Source organism: Bacillus rossius, chromosome 13 (genome assembly GCF_032445375.1).
Source record: "Bacillus rossius redtenbacheri isolate Brsri chromosome 13, Brsri_v3, whole genome shotgun sequence".
Classification (NCBI taxonomy): Eukaryota; Metazoa; Arthropoda; class Insecta; order Phasmatodea; family Bacillidae; genus Bacillus; species Bacillus rossius.
The window spans coordinates 2,065,242-2,081,437 of record NC_086340.1 but is presented as its reverse complement, the minus strand read 5'-3'; the positions used below and the strand labels follow the sequence as shown (position 1 = coordinate 2,081,437).

Below are 16,196 nucleotides of genomic sequence, written 5' to 3'. Positions count from 1 at the left end.
TGATAAAGGGACTAACTGCACTGCTGCAACATGGCTGATCTGTCTGCATCGAAGTTTTTCTTGGGTGGCTCTGGTCTTCTCTACAAATGGCTGTATCTGAATTCTCTTGAGCTCCATTTTCTTATCTAGTTTCTTGGCCATTTAATGATTTAGAGAAAGCACCAAATTCATAATCACGAAATATGTTTCGGTTAAATGGAAACAGGCCTGTTTTATTAAAAGAATTAACAGATATTTCCATTGTTGCTGCTCTTTGGTATGCAGCACTGAAAAGTTTAGCCACTGTAAAGTTTGTAACAACATGATTTGGGTTTCGGCACAGCCAGTCTTCTACTTCTTGAGCATAAGATGTCTTGAGAGGGAACATAAAACCTACGTCCAACAGCTGCATCTTCTGAGATGAGTGTGGAGGTAAGCAGACGATCGAAACGTGGCTTTCCCTGGCCTTCTCAGCAGGGCCTACATGTCTAACTATGTTCTATCACAAAATTTTAAGATATTTTATATATAAAATTAAACTTATTAGTTACTGTTCTTACAGCAACAGTATTATTTTATATCTAAATCACCTAATATGAGACCCTTACTCCTAATATGAGACCCTATCTCAAATTAGGACACGTAAGTGGTCTCATATTAGGCACCTTGTCATGGCCGCTACAAAACACATCAACAAGGCTGAAATTTTAAACTGCCATAGTTCCTTATTTATACACATGGAAGCTTACTTCACTGCTCATAAGAAAGTATGAATTGATAATTAATATAAACGTACCTCTATGTTGATAATAAAGCTGCAAGATGCCACTCACGAAAACTCAAAATGAAGAAAATCGTATAAACTGTTATTCTGGATCTCGCGCGCATCAGATAAATGTCTCACTCTATCCGTGGTCGGGAAATGGAGGCTGCTAGTAGTTCCAAGAGCGGCTGATAGGTAGCAGCTCTTACTTGTCAAGATAATAAAGGGTCTCATATTAAGGCCGGGTCTCATATTTGGGTCACCTACCCTACTTATGTAATTTTTTTTTACTATTTTTCATTTTACTTAATCAAATGAGCCCGCGGTACAAAGTCTTGCCCACATCAATTAGGGAAGATATAGAAAAGAAAGCTGCTGGTAAAAATAACACTCTTCTTTTGTCCGGTCGAATGCGAGCGATCTCTCTTCGACGAAAATCCCAGGCAGTAACAGCGCCAGTGGGAACTCAGTGGCTGCTATTGCACCGTCCCGGGAATATTCGTCACGTGACCTCCAGTTACCGTGCAGACACTGCATCAGCATGGACCACGTGATTCTGCACGAGGAACTATAATTTTTCTGTGCGAGAAACAAAGTGCGTTTATTTAGGATCATTACAAAAATGTTGAAACTACAACAAAATATTATTACACTACAGTGGTAGTGTCTATAAGCATCACAAAATAGTTTTGCATTGGCAGCAAACATAATTTTTTTTATTTTCAGAATTCTAATATATAAGTATATACATATATATTCTCCTATGCTATACTGATTCTGACAAAACTGTAGTAACTAAATCGTTGTCGAGGACAGTCCATTAAGAGATAGTCAGAACCTTGTTGATATTTGTAAAGTAACACCACCACACATTTCTTATGGTATAACCAACTACTTTTAACAATATTTAAATAGAATCAACGACCCTTCAGATAGTTATCCCTAAAATGTGTTTGTGGTACCCCTGAATTTTCCATCATCCACCACTGTTTTTTTTTTGTTTTTTTAACTGGGTGAGAGTAACATTCTACAGAAAGATCAACAAATCCATTTCAGTAAATACAAGATCTCACATGACCTTGACGTGAAACGACAAGTGGTCCCTCACCTTGTGTTCCAGGTCTCCATGACCCCCACAAGGGTGGGGCCGGGTCAAGGGCCCGGGACCATCCCTGTTAATTTTTTAAATGTTTAACTATTAAAATGTTTTACAAACTAAAAAAAATGAAAATATTTTATCCAATGAAATTTTAGAAGGTTTGACAGAACTACAGCTAATTTCATTTTTCTGTAACTATTTTCAATTTTTATTTTAGAGCGTGAAATAAAAATTATTACTTGCTGTTGTTATTATAAAGTAAAATACATAATTTTATAAAAAAAGCTTACTTTGGACTTGTAAAATAGTAACCTTAATCATACCCTGTATTTTCAGGTTTAATAACTAGGGGCATGCAGATTTCGCGAAAAGATTTCAAGACTAGATGAAAGTTAAAACACTATAGCATCGTCTGTGTTTCGTGATTGGGTAAGTTTCTTCCAGGTGCATGTCGTATAGTTAAAGCGCCAATCACGGTAGTTCAGTGCGGAACCAAATGCGTCCTGAGTGGCTCGGTCTAATAAGGCAACTACTTCTCTCGCAGACGGCCGCCAATCACGAGGAGGAAATCTCTTGGTGCGGGTGTACCTTGTTGCAGTCTAATAGGCGTTCAGATTTTTTCGCGGAAAAATGCCTGCCCCTATTAATAACATTCAAAAAAGAGTGTAGGTAAGAAGTAACCATGCAGTTATAACGTAGCGCGGTGGGGGAGGGCCCGCGATGCAGGTGTAGAAGCGGACCCGACACCTAGCGCACGGCCGTGTGTTGTTGCAGTGCACCACGCCTCGGCGCCGCTGACCAGGGAGCAGGACCACGGCTCGTTCGGCCGACACATCAACCTGCACCTCACATACTCCTTCCAGCCGCAGCAGAAGGCGGCCGCCATCTTCCTGCCTCACGGTCAGCTCGCGCTCTGCGGTAACAGTCTGGCTCGCTGGCGTGCTCTGTGCATGCGGTCGCTGTCCGCCCCCTCGCCTGCCGCTTGCAGCACCTGGAGTGCACACTAGTGCCTGTAGTTGTTCACGTGTCTTCACAGGGACTCCTTCTTAACATCCTCTTGTAGTACTTTTAGTTGTTCCCATAGCTCTATGGGTACTCCTTCTTAACATTACCTTGTAGTGCCTGTAGTTCACATGTCTTCACAGGGACTCCTTCTTAACATCCTCTTGTAGTACTTGTAGTTGTTCCCATAGCTCTATGGGTACTCCTTCTTAACATTACCTTGTAGTGCCTGTAGTTCACATGTCTTCACAGGTACTCCTTCTTAACATCCTCTTGTAGTACTTGTAGTTGTTCCCGTATCTTCATGGGGGTCTCCTTAACATTCACTCATAGTACCTGTAGTTGTTCACATCCTTTCAGAGTAACTTTTTTCCTACGTTCACACAAAGTAGCTGTAGTTGTTCCCATCTCTCACAGTAACTACTTGTCTACAGTCACTTGTATTGCCTGCAGCTGTTTCCAATTTTTTTATTTCTGTGTGTATGCATGTTTTAAATACATGGTTTGCATGCCAGGAATTTGTAATATATCTGACAGAATAATTATGAAAATAAAATAATTTTTTAGTACAAAAAATGACAAAGATAAAAGAAATCACTTAAAAATTATGTGCAAGATGATGTGTTTTCCTATGGAAAACATCACTTTTTACCAAAGATATCAGAGTTCGATATCTGTCCGTCAATTACTGGACACACATACTTGAAAAAAAGGGAAATGTGGCAGAACATTGATATAAATAGGTGCGTGTGTCTTAATTGCCCGAAACATTACGACAGAGGGGTATCTGGATGTTATAATTTATGAACCTTCAACCCTCAAGGGCAGTGGTGGCTGGTGAACTGTGCTACTACTATGTTGGAACAGACAGATTATCTTATAGCTCGATATAATCCTTTTTTCAAGGTTTGCAAGAGTAGTGCGTTTTAATTGTAGTACACAAATTATAATAGACACACACAAGATTATATATATAATATAATACAGTTTATATCAAATAATAAATCAGTTCCTTTAAATCTGACTTATTTAAGTTTCCAGGGTATAGCTTTACCGTCATCGTTTTTTTTTTTTTTTTGAGAGAGAGAGATCTGGTTTGTATTACTTGTTTAAAACTCCTTATACATTTCCTTTCAAATACAAGAATTAAATTCAATCCGACTGTTCGATTACGCATACACAAGAAGAACAGCCAAGAAACTTGTGTAGGAATCCGCAGATAAATTTTCGTAATTATTCCGTATCGGAAAATAAATCTTCCATCAATGATTGTTCGTGTATCCAGCTGTCAAAACGTTCAACACCGTGTCTTCTTCCGCACATACTGGGCACAAAGGGCTTTCTACAAGATTAAATAAGTTTAATTTATATTTAAAATTCCCATGGCCTGTTAAAAATTGCGAGGTGTAATGGTCAGTACAGATCCATGAGTATGTCATTCTTTCTTCTATTACAGGGAATATATTGTATGTATACCTTCCCTTAGTTGAACTTCGCCACGTTTCTTGCAAAAAGGGTCATATTCTCAGAATGAATCCGACGGTGTTTCAACGAAGAGTAGTCCTTGTTCATCTTCAAAATTGCGACATCTGCCCCTTCTTGAATTAAAAGATCAATAGGTAGTGTTCCAGCAATAACTTGCAAAGCTTCTAAAGATGTGGTTCTATAACTTTTAGTTACTGCCATTAAAGCCGTTCGTTGAGATGTAAATCATTTTCGTCTAACATGTTGATTAAGTAGTAAATCAAGTTGGAACAGTATCGGGTTGCGTACTGACCATAGGCGTGCCCAGACATTTCCATTAGGGGGGGGGGGCCCTGCTAAATTTTTAAATCAGAAGCTGAATTTAGAATGTTAAATAGCCTAAATACATTCATTCATTGCTGTGTTTATATTGGTGTGCAGTATCGAGATATGTTTACTAGTTAATATTTATATCCGTATAATTTTAACAATCTTGAAAATATGTTGTTTTTTTCCATAGATAATGTTTAAAGGGTAGGTACCTACTTAAACATTTTTCCCTCTCGAATTTTCCAATAGCTTGGTCCAGATCTACCTTGAAATGAACTTCTTTTTAGTGAATGCAAACACAGCAATTCAGACAACAGAACTTTAACAAACCTTTTAAAAAAAATTTTATTGCTTAGCCATTTTAAGGGACCTCGTGTTTTAAATAAACTAAGGTGGCTGTATTTCCAGAACGATAAAATGTTTAAAACTATTATTAATTAGCACGCTGCAACACTGAAAAAAAGTTTGAGTGTCACAGTGCCAGGAATATACGAATATTAACGAACGCATTAGAGAAAATGCCGACCTGAGTGATTACATTAGGGGGGGGGGGGGGCATGGCCCACCTGGTACCCCCTTGTAGGCACGCCTATGGTACCGACGCACGTGACAACCACTGCGACCTGCACGTGGAACTGTTGCTTCGCGCGCGTCGCGAGGTGGCGACTGGAGCCCGGCCATGCTAGTGCCTGCACGACTCGTCTCCTTGTCGCAGGCGTGCACGACTCCTCCATGGACGAGTTGTCCCAGGAGTCGCTGGCGCCCTGCATGCGCGGCGAGGTATGAGACGAGGCCTCGGGCGACGACCATCCCTCGCCGCACTTCGCGTAGGCCCGGCGTCGACCCCCCTCGGACCAGGGGCCCGTCGAGCCCCGCCCGTCCCGTCACGTCGCGGTGGGCTCGCCACCATCCTGTTGGTGACGTCACTGTGGACTCTGCATGTGGTGTGCTCGCTACTATTCTGCTGGTGACGTCACGGTGGACTCAGCATGTAGTGTGCTCGCCACCATCCTGCTGCTGACGTCACTGTGGACTCTGCATGTGGTGTGCTCGCTACTATTCTGCTGGTGACGTCACGGTGGACTCAGCATGTGGTGTGCTCGCTACCATCCTGCTGGTGACGTCACAGTGGAGCTCGTCACCATCAAGTTGAAGAAGTCACAGTTGAGCTCAACACAATCCAGTTGGTGACGTCACAACGAAGCTAGCCATCATCCAGTTGGTGACCTCACAGTGGAGCTAGCCACCATCCAGTTGGTGACCTCACAGTGGAGCTAGCCATCATCCAGCTGGTGACCTCACAGTGGACTCAGCATGTGGTGTGCTCGCTACTATTATGCTGGTGACGTCACGGTGGACTCAGCACACGCGTACACGAGTTTGTCGAGCAGTGTTTTATTCGCGAGATTACAAAGCATTTCGTGTTATAGGCCTATTTGTCGATGCATGATGTGGCGTGGGAGTTATCTTTCCTTTTTTGAATAAACCTCGAAGGAGAAATTATTTCATCTGTAAGATTGGCAATCGTCATAGCAGTACTTCCGACAGAATTGTAATTTTTTTTTACTTCGACAGTATTGGTGTTATGTTCACTGTTAGAGTTTTTTTATCTTTCTGATATTACTAAAATACCTACTGTCTTATTAGCTTTTGAAGTTTGTAAAATAAGATATAGGCCTATTCATATCACAAAGTAACACAAACATCAATATTTTTTTTAAGTATATGCCCTGTTATTTATTAATTAAAATTCAGCAGAGAAAATTAACCAACTTTAATCGCTTTTAAAAGCAGCAAGTCATTGCAAGAGCGGCTAGTTTCTAAGTATTTAAGAAATATTTTTATTTGTAAAATATTTCAAGCTCATCGTTAATCGAAAATATACATTCTGAGTGTATGTAAGTAAAGTGGACTCACACAAAGAAGTTGTTTCAATACCCGAAAAACACATGTTTCAAAATATCAAAAGCGCTTTTTATAAACGAAAGTCGTCATAGAATCAGTCGTGTTGATTTTATAAAGTTGAAAAATTTAGGTAATGTTTTTTGTTTATTTTAAAAAAAAACTGAGTCGGTCCTTCACCAAAAAAAAATATAGGTACATATTGTTTTTACGAACTACGTGTTTTTCATTTTGTGTAAAATTAAAATGACTATTGTATACAAATGAGCTGCAAAAACGTTTTTGACTGTTGCATTTTCGAAAGGCTCTACATAAACCTTCAATTCGCTCATACAATCCATGTTGCCTTCAGCCTAATATAACGTAGGCATATTTAAGCTATCAACATTTTATGATTAAGATATTTTTAGTATTCCTACATTGCTCATCTACACTGGTTCCCAATTTATCCGCACGCTGTCTCAAAAGTTAAAATGTATTAACTGCTAAAGTTCCGCGATATCAAATTTAATTTAATCTGTTAATTATAATCTGTTTCTATCGAAAACACAACTATCACTTTAAAGTTCTTTATGTTAGCACAATAAATAGTTCTGTCTATCTTTGGGACAATGGAGTGACGAAAGAAGAATGTTCCTACTAAGGGTTTGTGAATTCAATGTGTGTATTTCATATAATGTAGTGACATAAAAAAGCTACCGTTACTCCTTTCTTTGCTAAAGAGGCGCGGCTATTCCACTACCACACAGCTGAGAGTAGAGTAGACCTTAAAACTCAAAATACTCCTTAAAGGTGTTTGCCCAAAACGGCGCACTGTGTAACCTCAGCCTGTTGCGGTCAGACAGTTTGCGGTTAACTTCTTGAAAAACTGAAAAGCAAAGGCCAAATTAATGGGAATGGATAAGGTAGGTACCAACTAGCACAGCAGATACTCTTTACGAAAACTAAAAACCCGTTGATAAACAAAATAATTGTATTGGTTTTAAGACCCGAAGCATAAGTTGAAGTAGCCGGACGAAACCCTGTTTTAAAGGTGCAATTTTACATTATCAAAATCGGTACTGGAATCAAAATCATAAACAGCATTAATACCAACTGGTTGATGCAGCTTCACAGTTAATAGTGTAATCCCTACAGCTCCGTGCAAACGGCCAAAACACCGCGCAAAATATTGTTCAAAATATATTTTTTTGACGTGACAACGTCTAATAAATCTATGAACGCCGGCTGCACGCACGAAAAAGTGTCCCGTTACGCTCATTGTACGCTTTCGCCGCATCTATATATATTCCACTCAATTGGAACAACCATCGATTTGATTTTTTCGAGGCACATTAAACTTGAAACACTCCTATTCGTTTCCTACTTTTACTATCATCGTCCTATCCTTAACAGAATAACACAGATTGGAAGAATATAAATAGCAAACATGTATAAAAGTTATAGTTAAAATAATCTCTTCGTTAAAGTAATAAACATATTTGAATTAATGAGTGCAAATAAAAGTAAATTTATCATTTAAATTGTAGATTGCATTTCACTCCTTCTTTTTATCCATACAAAATAGTGATAATTTAATAAAAATGATTCAATTTTATTCATAAAAGTATGCAATCATTTCATCAATGTTTTGTTATGACGTTGTCACGTTAAACTATCGTCCGTAAACCGACTTTACAGACAACCATTTTTTTTTAATATTCTCTATAACCTACACACACACACATATATATCCAAAATACAAAAACCAAATAGAAAATATATAGCTGACACTTTTACCAAATATATATTATATATGTATATATATATATGTATATATATATATATATATATAAGTTTTAAAAAGCTTAGCTTACAATGGGCCAACGTCGTAACAGCCCAATTCATTACTTCGATTCCCTTGCGGGTCGTATAACGCTTGCACAGTTTACTTACGCCATGCCCCGTAAACATCAGTGTAAAGCAAAACTGGCTAAAAGTTCCTCAGTTGGCTTCGGAGTGAGTCTACCTCAAATTTATTGCGCGCCGCGAACACAACTCTTCTCGCCTCGGAGTCCACTCTAGTTGCGGAGACTGAGACCTAGTTTTTTTTTAAAGTAGTCTCAGGCCCAACCGCTAGAGAGAAGCTTTCATAATATGTCAGTAGTATGGCTACATTGCATGAGCTATTATTAGGTAAACAAACGAGTAAGATTTAATTCCCTTTATTTTGGTGCCCACATAATTTGTGGTGTGACATACCATAAAATTTTTCATCTCCTACACATTTATACATAATGACCATTTTTATATTACGAAACGACATTAAGGGCGCGGTTACACGGGACCCTGAACTACTTCAGGTGAACATGTTTAAGTAAACACGTTTACAAACGCGAAAGTGTACGGTTACACGGTAGTTGCTGAAAAGTGTGTTTAGCTCTAAAACCGATTGTCTACTGTCAACGAATGACTGTGTTGTTGATCTCTATTTTGTAATTGTATCCAGAAAACGCGGGATTTTCTCACTTGTTTATACAGCATTATCAGCAGAAATGGAATGTGTTTTCATATTGCTCAATATTTTTTTTTACAAATCGGGAATTCAAACAACATGCACAGTACAATTTTTAAACTTATTTATTATTATTTTTTGAGCGAGAGTGCCTATCTCAGTTTTAAGAAAATTAAGGTCAGGATCAATTAAAAAATATATATATATAATTATCTGTTGATTTTTTTTGTTGCATTCGGTAAAATATTACTCGAACTTGTGCCAGAAACACTTTCCATCTTGAATTTCTGCAAAAGACTGTTTATATTCTAAACAGCCAATCAGAGGCTAATGTAGAAGATATGCCGATCTGAACTACTTTGCCAACCTGTTTAAGTTAAATGGGAAATGGCCTCGAACGAAACATGTTCAGACTGTGTGTAACCGCACTCAACAGCTGAACATGTTCACCTGAAGTAGTTCAGACTCCCGTGTAACCGCGCCCTAAGAGTTTTTCGCACAACTAAAACATGTTATAAACCAAGCTAATAGTCGTCAATTATCTAAACCATTAGCATATGTACAAATAAACATTATCGCCCTGTAGCCCTTGAGCCCATGTATCTGTTTCATATTTTTCCTTGTACTCATATTTTTAAACAAAGATGAATTTTTGGAGAGGACGACTCCCTTTGTGGAAGACCTCATTTTATTTTAAAAAAATTTAAAAAACCTTGGGTATGAACTTCTAGACCGAGATTATTTTTGCAAGTAGTTATGGGCCCAACCAGCAGATAGCGTCACATGTTGGTTTCAGTTTCCACTGTTAGAGTCGCGCTTCTGTATCTCCCTCCTTGTTCTATGTACGTTTGCGCCGAGCGCCCTGGTTGGCTCTCAGCGCCACATGCGGCCGTTGCCCGAAACACACACACCCAAAGAGTATAGCTGTCTAAGATACTCCACTTCCATAAATAATTTTTGGCAAAACCGTCCCGAAAGTTTGTTTATATTCCAGTTCATTAATAATAAAACAAAATTAAAATAGCAGTAATTAATTAAATGAACATTACATACCCAATATAATTTATAATAATTTTGTGTTTCGTGTTCGTTAGCTACGAAAATATTTTAGTACACAACTATAAATTTTTTTTTTAAGTTAAACATATTCCAAAGGGAATCAGTTTTATATTATTTATTTGTAATAATAGTATATGTTTTTTCTTTCAATTGTGGCCTTTCTTGAACCCTCATAATTGTTATAGCTGATTCCGAAAAATATTTCTTAGACGAAAAAGAATTAAATATTTGATAGAAAAGTTTGTTTTACATATCTCTTCGTAATCAATATATACATACACGAAGATAACCAGTTAACAAACACGTAAAACCATAGTTGACTGAATGATTCGTATAGTTGCTAATTTATGTAATCAGGAAATCTGCCTTTGTAATTTTTGTATTAAATTTTGTTAATATACATTTTTTAATCGAGAATGGAATTAATAGTTTATATTCAAACTAATTAATGTAATCAAATTATTGTACAATTTTTCTTACACACACTGTCCCACTCTTGTAATAAGTAATTTTTTTGTTATTTTAGTTTTTTGTCTAGTATAAAAAATGAATTTTTGTATTTGTCGATGTGTTATATTGCAGTGTAAATAATTTTTTGAGGTACAAGTTATTAAATGCAAGGAATAAATATAACTGTCAATGTAAGCTTTATGTAGGTTTAGTAACGCTCAACGTTGTACATATAAAATGTGTGTTGAAATTTATCGATTTCATGTACATAATAAAACTTATATCTTCGTTGCCTAAGATGGTGTTTTAAAAATATAAACAAATGTATCCCTTCCCCTATAGTGTTGAAAATGTTTTAGTGGTTTAATACTTCAAGCTTTTAACTACAAATAAAAGTAATTGTGTCGAATTCATATCATTTTAAGAATTACAGAAAACATTTCTTGAATAATGACGTATATTGTGCCAAAGTTGAAAAATATGTAAGCCAATTCTCACTATCAATTTTTTCCTCATATTTCTTCAAGTTTTACTTGTACAAGAATAATTTATGATGATAGACGACCCAGAAACGTTATAATTTCAATTTATTGCTGTACGTACACATTAATAATGTAATACAATATTCGTGATACACACAGATTTCGTTTATATTTATGATCACAGTGACGTTTACAATCTTCAGAATGGATTTTTTTTTAAATAAGGGTTGTACATTAAATAATAGGGAGGGGGCTGGACAAAATCATTTGTCCCCGTGCCTTTTATTCCCTGGGTGTAAGGGAATATCTGACGTTAAATCGCAGGTTTTTAAATAACATGTACTTGAAAGCTTGGTTCCAAGTCGGAAAACAAGAAGTGCGATCGTAAAATTGTTGATAACGACTCGCTCCTTCCACTATGTAAGTGGATCATGTGAAAGTTTTACAGTATTCATTCATTTATGTATATACACATACATAATAACGTATAGCCCACTGCAACTTCAGGATACTGCTGATATTGCTCAACAGCGCCGCTCTACCACTCTGGTTCTGGGGTAGAGCGCCTGCCTTGTGACTTGTAGGACCCGGGTTCGCGCCCCGGCTCCTCCAAGGCGGATTGCCCAGACGAAATGGTGGCATTTTCTCTGGTATGAATACAATCCCTTGTAACAAGTCAGGCTACCAAAGAAACGGTGGGTGGAACAGAAAAAAACCTTCCAGATGGCTTCCAAATGGGGAGCCCGTTTCTTTTCTTGGGCTCCCCATGCGGTGGCCATTCCGGAGGTTTCTCCGGGGGAACGGAGTTTTGCAAAAATATTTGAAATTGGTTTTACTTTTCAATTAACTAACTTTTAACTAAAAAAAATCACATTAAATATTATGTATATTTAAGATTTCATAAGATGGAACATTTCCCACTTGTGACAATCCGCCGGGTATCGAACCCCGATAACCTTAAAATGATTAATTAAAAATAAAATATAATTTTATGAAAATCATACTTTTTTCGTAGATATTCTATTTAACATTATTTTACATTTTGTCTTTCTATGAAAATTCCACTTTCTATTTATTTAATTATATGCACAGATTGAAATTATACTGTCTCCTTTTTTTCACTTCATCACAGACACCAACATTATTTTAAGATTGTTGAAACAATCGCGTCTTAATTTGAAATAGAGGTATCAATTTTCTTATCGTACGTGTAAGTATATTAATAGTTATGCTTAGTACCAATAAATCAATTTCCCAAAAAATATTCACCCCACCCCAAATTCATATATGATATTTTTACAAACAAAAACTGACTAAATTATCTTCCTCCTTTGAATGTTATTCTTTCTCAGTTGGTTTGTTACCTCCCGCTTGATTTGCTCTGGAGATTTCATTTTTATTATTATTTTCCTCATGATTCCGCACGATATCATATCTTACTTACCTCACCTCACGGTGCTTGAAAATTAAAATTAAAAAAATTATAATTATTTTCTTTATTAGAATTATTAAATATTTTACGTTATACAGTTAAAAAAATTACTTAAAATTAATGTGTGTTTTTTTTAAAAACTTTTCAGTTCATACTATTTTTATTTTTACTTTATTAATTATTAACCACGTCCTTCGCTCTAAAATATAATCTGATATAAATGATATCTCTTAAATCCTTTTTTAGTCTGCACCAAACATTCAGCAGCTATTTTCAAATATATTTGATATATTAGTTTGATAAGATTAGGCCTAATTTTGGTTGAACTCAGCTGAAAGAAGTTACCACATATTTGTGTTATTTTTTAATGGAAGCATTAAACAATTATTTTGCCCAAATATTAAAATAAAATTATTTATTTCAAAGAAGCCAACAATCATTATTTAGTTTAACAAATTAAAAAAAGTATGAATTACACTGAATTTTTATAACATTATCCTCAAATTTAAATTAAAATGTCATCGTACATTCCAGTTTATAAACAGGTGAGAGAAGATGCAATGTGTGTGGTAAACGGTAACACCCCCATGAGCCTAACTAGCACCATTTTGCACATTACTCGCTTAGTTGGAGAGATCAATCAGTGTCACGGGTGAGAAAAAAATGACAACATAAATATCTATGCCGATGGTGGAAAGTATTTAAAATGTCAACAGCTAACTGTCTACTGTGAGTCCCGCACTGCCAGGCCTCCTGCGACATCGAAAACAATGTTTTCGCCACACAAAAAAGTGAAGAAAAACAACAATTCTTTGCAGGTAAGACTTCATATATATATATATATATATATATATATATATATATATATATATATATATATATTTATTTATTTATTTTCAGAAACTACATAAGCACGCGCTCAAATATATAACGTAGATACAAAATTTACATATTATTCATCTTTTGTTGTGTGTAAGAAGTTTGCAGTATTTTTATACTGAAAGAAGAGAATAATGATGGGTCTTGGATTTCTTTACTGAAATGAGAACATTAATGGAAAATACAATAAATGGCACAGTGGTTTCCTATTATTATTTTAATAAATATTTAATTTTCGTTTTAAAGCCTTTATGAATGTGGTTCATATAAGTATATACGTTCATTAGTGATTAATATTGACTCAGTATTGCCAACTCCAATAAATCCGAGTCACTAGGCTCAATATCAAAAATCGCTAAAACTGATTCTACGAAAGGTGGATTCAGGATTTCGTTCTGGGAGGGGCACAAGAGGCCAGGAACAGTTTTAAGGGGGGAGAAAAAAGAGTGGAAAGAGGGAGACACGAAAAAAAAAAATTGTCGGTAAGTAATTAAATTATGATTAAATAACGCGTCATGTGGAACGAAATACATATAAAAACGCTAATGTTTAGTTAAGTATATTATCATAGTTGTAACAGTCACATAAATTGTTTTTTCAATCACAATTGCCAAAAAATACTAGATATATGCAATTGCATTTGTAACAAAAGGTAACAAAATTTAAATCAGATTATATATATATATATATATATATATATATATATATATATATATACACACATTTAAGTTATTCATCGTCGTCACTTAATAAATTAAATAATTATTCGATTTCATGCTCATCTGACACAGCCGTAGTTGAAGTAGAGAGTTGAACGTCCCTTAAAAGCAGATGTTGCAGTTCAACGGTTTTTGTTGCAAAAGAATAACTGTTGTTCGTTCCAATTAGTAGCAGCACTTTCAACGGTATTTCTAAAGATGTACATACTTTTTTAACTGATTTCTCAAAAGGATCAACGTATAATAATTTTTAACGACAATCTATTGCATTGTTTTGTTTTGATAATGTAAATAGAACTGAATACTCTTTCGAAATTCAGCATTTGAATACTCTCGTGTTACCATTGGTAAAAGTAATTTTGTTACGAGTTAACATTTCGAAAAACAAGGTGTTGTAGGACAGAAATATATATTTTTTATTACTTAACATAACGTACGATTTTTGTCAACTCGAATAGAAATTTTAAGTTAAAAAGTATAAAATTTCAAGTATTGATTGATAAGACTTATCGACCATAACACTAGGTAGTTGTTCTATAATCAGTGTATTGTTACTCTAGAGTAAGCGTAATACCTATTCTAAAGTTAAATGCTTGAATATTTAAAGTTTAATTATTATTTTTTCAAATTGACAAAAAAATGTATCCATTGTCTAAAACAATTTTGATTTGTACTCCAAAGGTCGTCAGATAAGTCACAAATCATTTTTGTCATAAAAAAAATACTTTTTTGTCGCTAAGACTTAGGCAAAATTCACTATTTCTAGCGACGAAATCGCTAAATTGGAAACGCTGTATTTACTGTTTACTATACGGAAAAAAAAAATAGTATGAACTTTCGTCGTTAGAAGCGCACCTGAACAGCGAGATCTTTAGTACGTCTTGAGCCTGCTAGATAGCGCTAAGAATGTGAAACTCCAGTACAAGTACACTACATAGGTTTCGCTAGTATCGCCTTCAGCTTTGAACACAGCCTACCGAGAATATTATAAACTATGTATGAAGTATATTAATGCAATATTCAAACTATATGTATATTTAATTTTTAATGCAGATACAAAATTAATTTCACTACACAAACTTATTTTTACAATCCAAATTCAAAGAATATTAAGCGTTTTGTATGATTTTTAGAAAATTGACTGCTTTCATTTTTATTGGCGAATTTTGGGTTACTTTTACAAGAAAAACATTAAAAAAATTTTTTTTTTTTACACTTCAAAACCTCATAACCAAATCGAATGAAATCTGATGGATTAAATAATAATAATGTGCACAAGAAGTCATAAAACGTTTGTCACGGTATTTGTGGCAAAAAATTAGATTCTACATGTCAGAGCCATTTTTAGAATTTTTGCTGTGGTCCTAAACGATTGTATGTACTGGTACCCAATAATGTATTTTGTATATACGTATTACTATAGTATGAGTGTTTAGTAACATACAATTACAGTGTGCTAAAACATGTATGTGGATAAATAATCAAACTATTACACATTTAGTTATATGAGGTAGGGATGCACAGCAACACTAGCAAATCACCACAACGCGTATAACAATGTTCGAAATTAAGTAGGCACTGTAACACACATGCTGACCATGTGCTATAGCTTTGCATAAACACATACACTCTAGGAAATCCAGTATGCGTTAGAAACAGTCTTAGCAGCTGAGTTAAGAAAATAAATATCTAGGGTCTCAATAAGAAAAAAATTAACCACAACGTGTTTAACCAATGATAGTATGATTTTATATATCGTTTGTAAATGCAAGAACAGCAAATTACGCGTTTCTCACAATTTATCTTGGGCATATGCAGAAACAATAAGTAATTAGTTTGATAGTTACCCTCGAAAAAAAACATTAAAATATTCATTAATCTTTGAAATATTTATCATAGTTAGTCTAAAATTTACCAGACTATATCTTATTAATTTACAGATATCGTACGGGCACGTTGCATTCACAAAAGTCTTTAAGAATATTTAAAAAAAACCACAAGTTTTATGATACTTACCCAGTGTTAGATCATTACGTAATTTACGAAGAGTATAAATGTTTGGAGCGCATTTTACTTTGTTTATCTGATTCGTTTTGTCCGGCTAGCTAGAGGCCCTTACCAACAAGATCTCTAGGGTTGAGA

At 35.4% G+C, this 16,196-nt stretch overlaps 1 protein-coding gene across 1 annotated transcript in view; it reads left to right on the top strand.

Moving 5' to 3' along the window:
* LOC134538580 (LIM/homeobox protein Awh) overlaps positions 1–5,486 on the top strand; it is a 63,356-nt gene extending 57,870 nt beyond the window's left edge. Inside the window, exons 7-8 of the mRNA XM_063380004.1 lie at positions 2,616–2,741; positions 5,353–5,486. Coding sequence (XP_063236074.1) covers positions 2,616–2,741; positions 5,353–5,423 — 197 coding nt within the window. The 3' untranslated portion in view covers positions 5,424–5,486. The remainder of the gene's footprint in view (positions 1–2,615; positions 2,742–5,352) is intronic.
* The last annotated feature ends 10,710 nt before the right edge of the window (positions 5,487–16,196 follow it).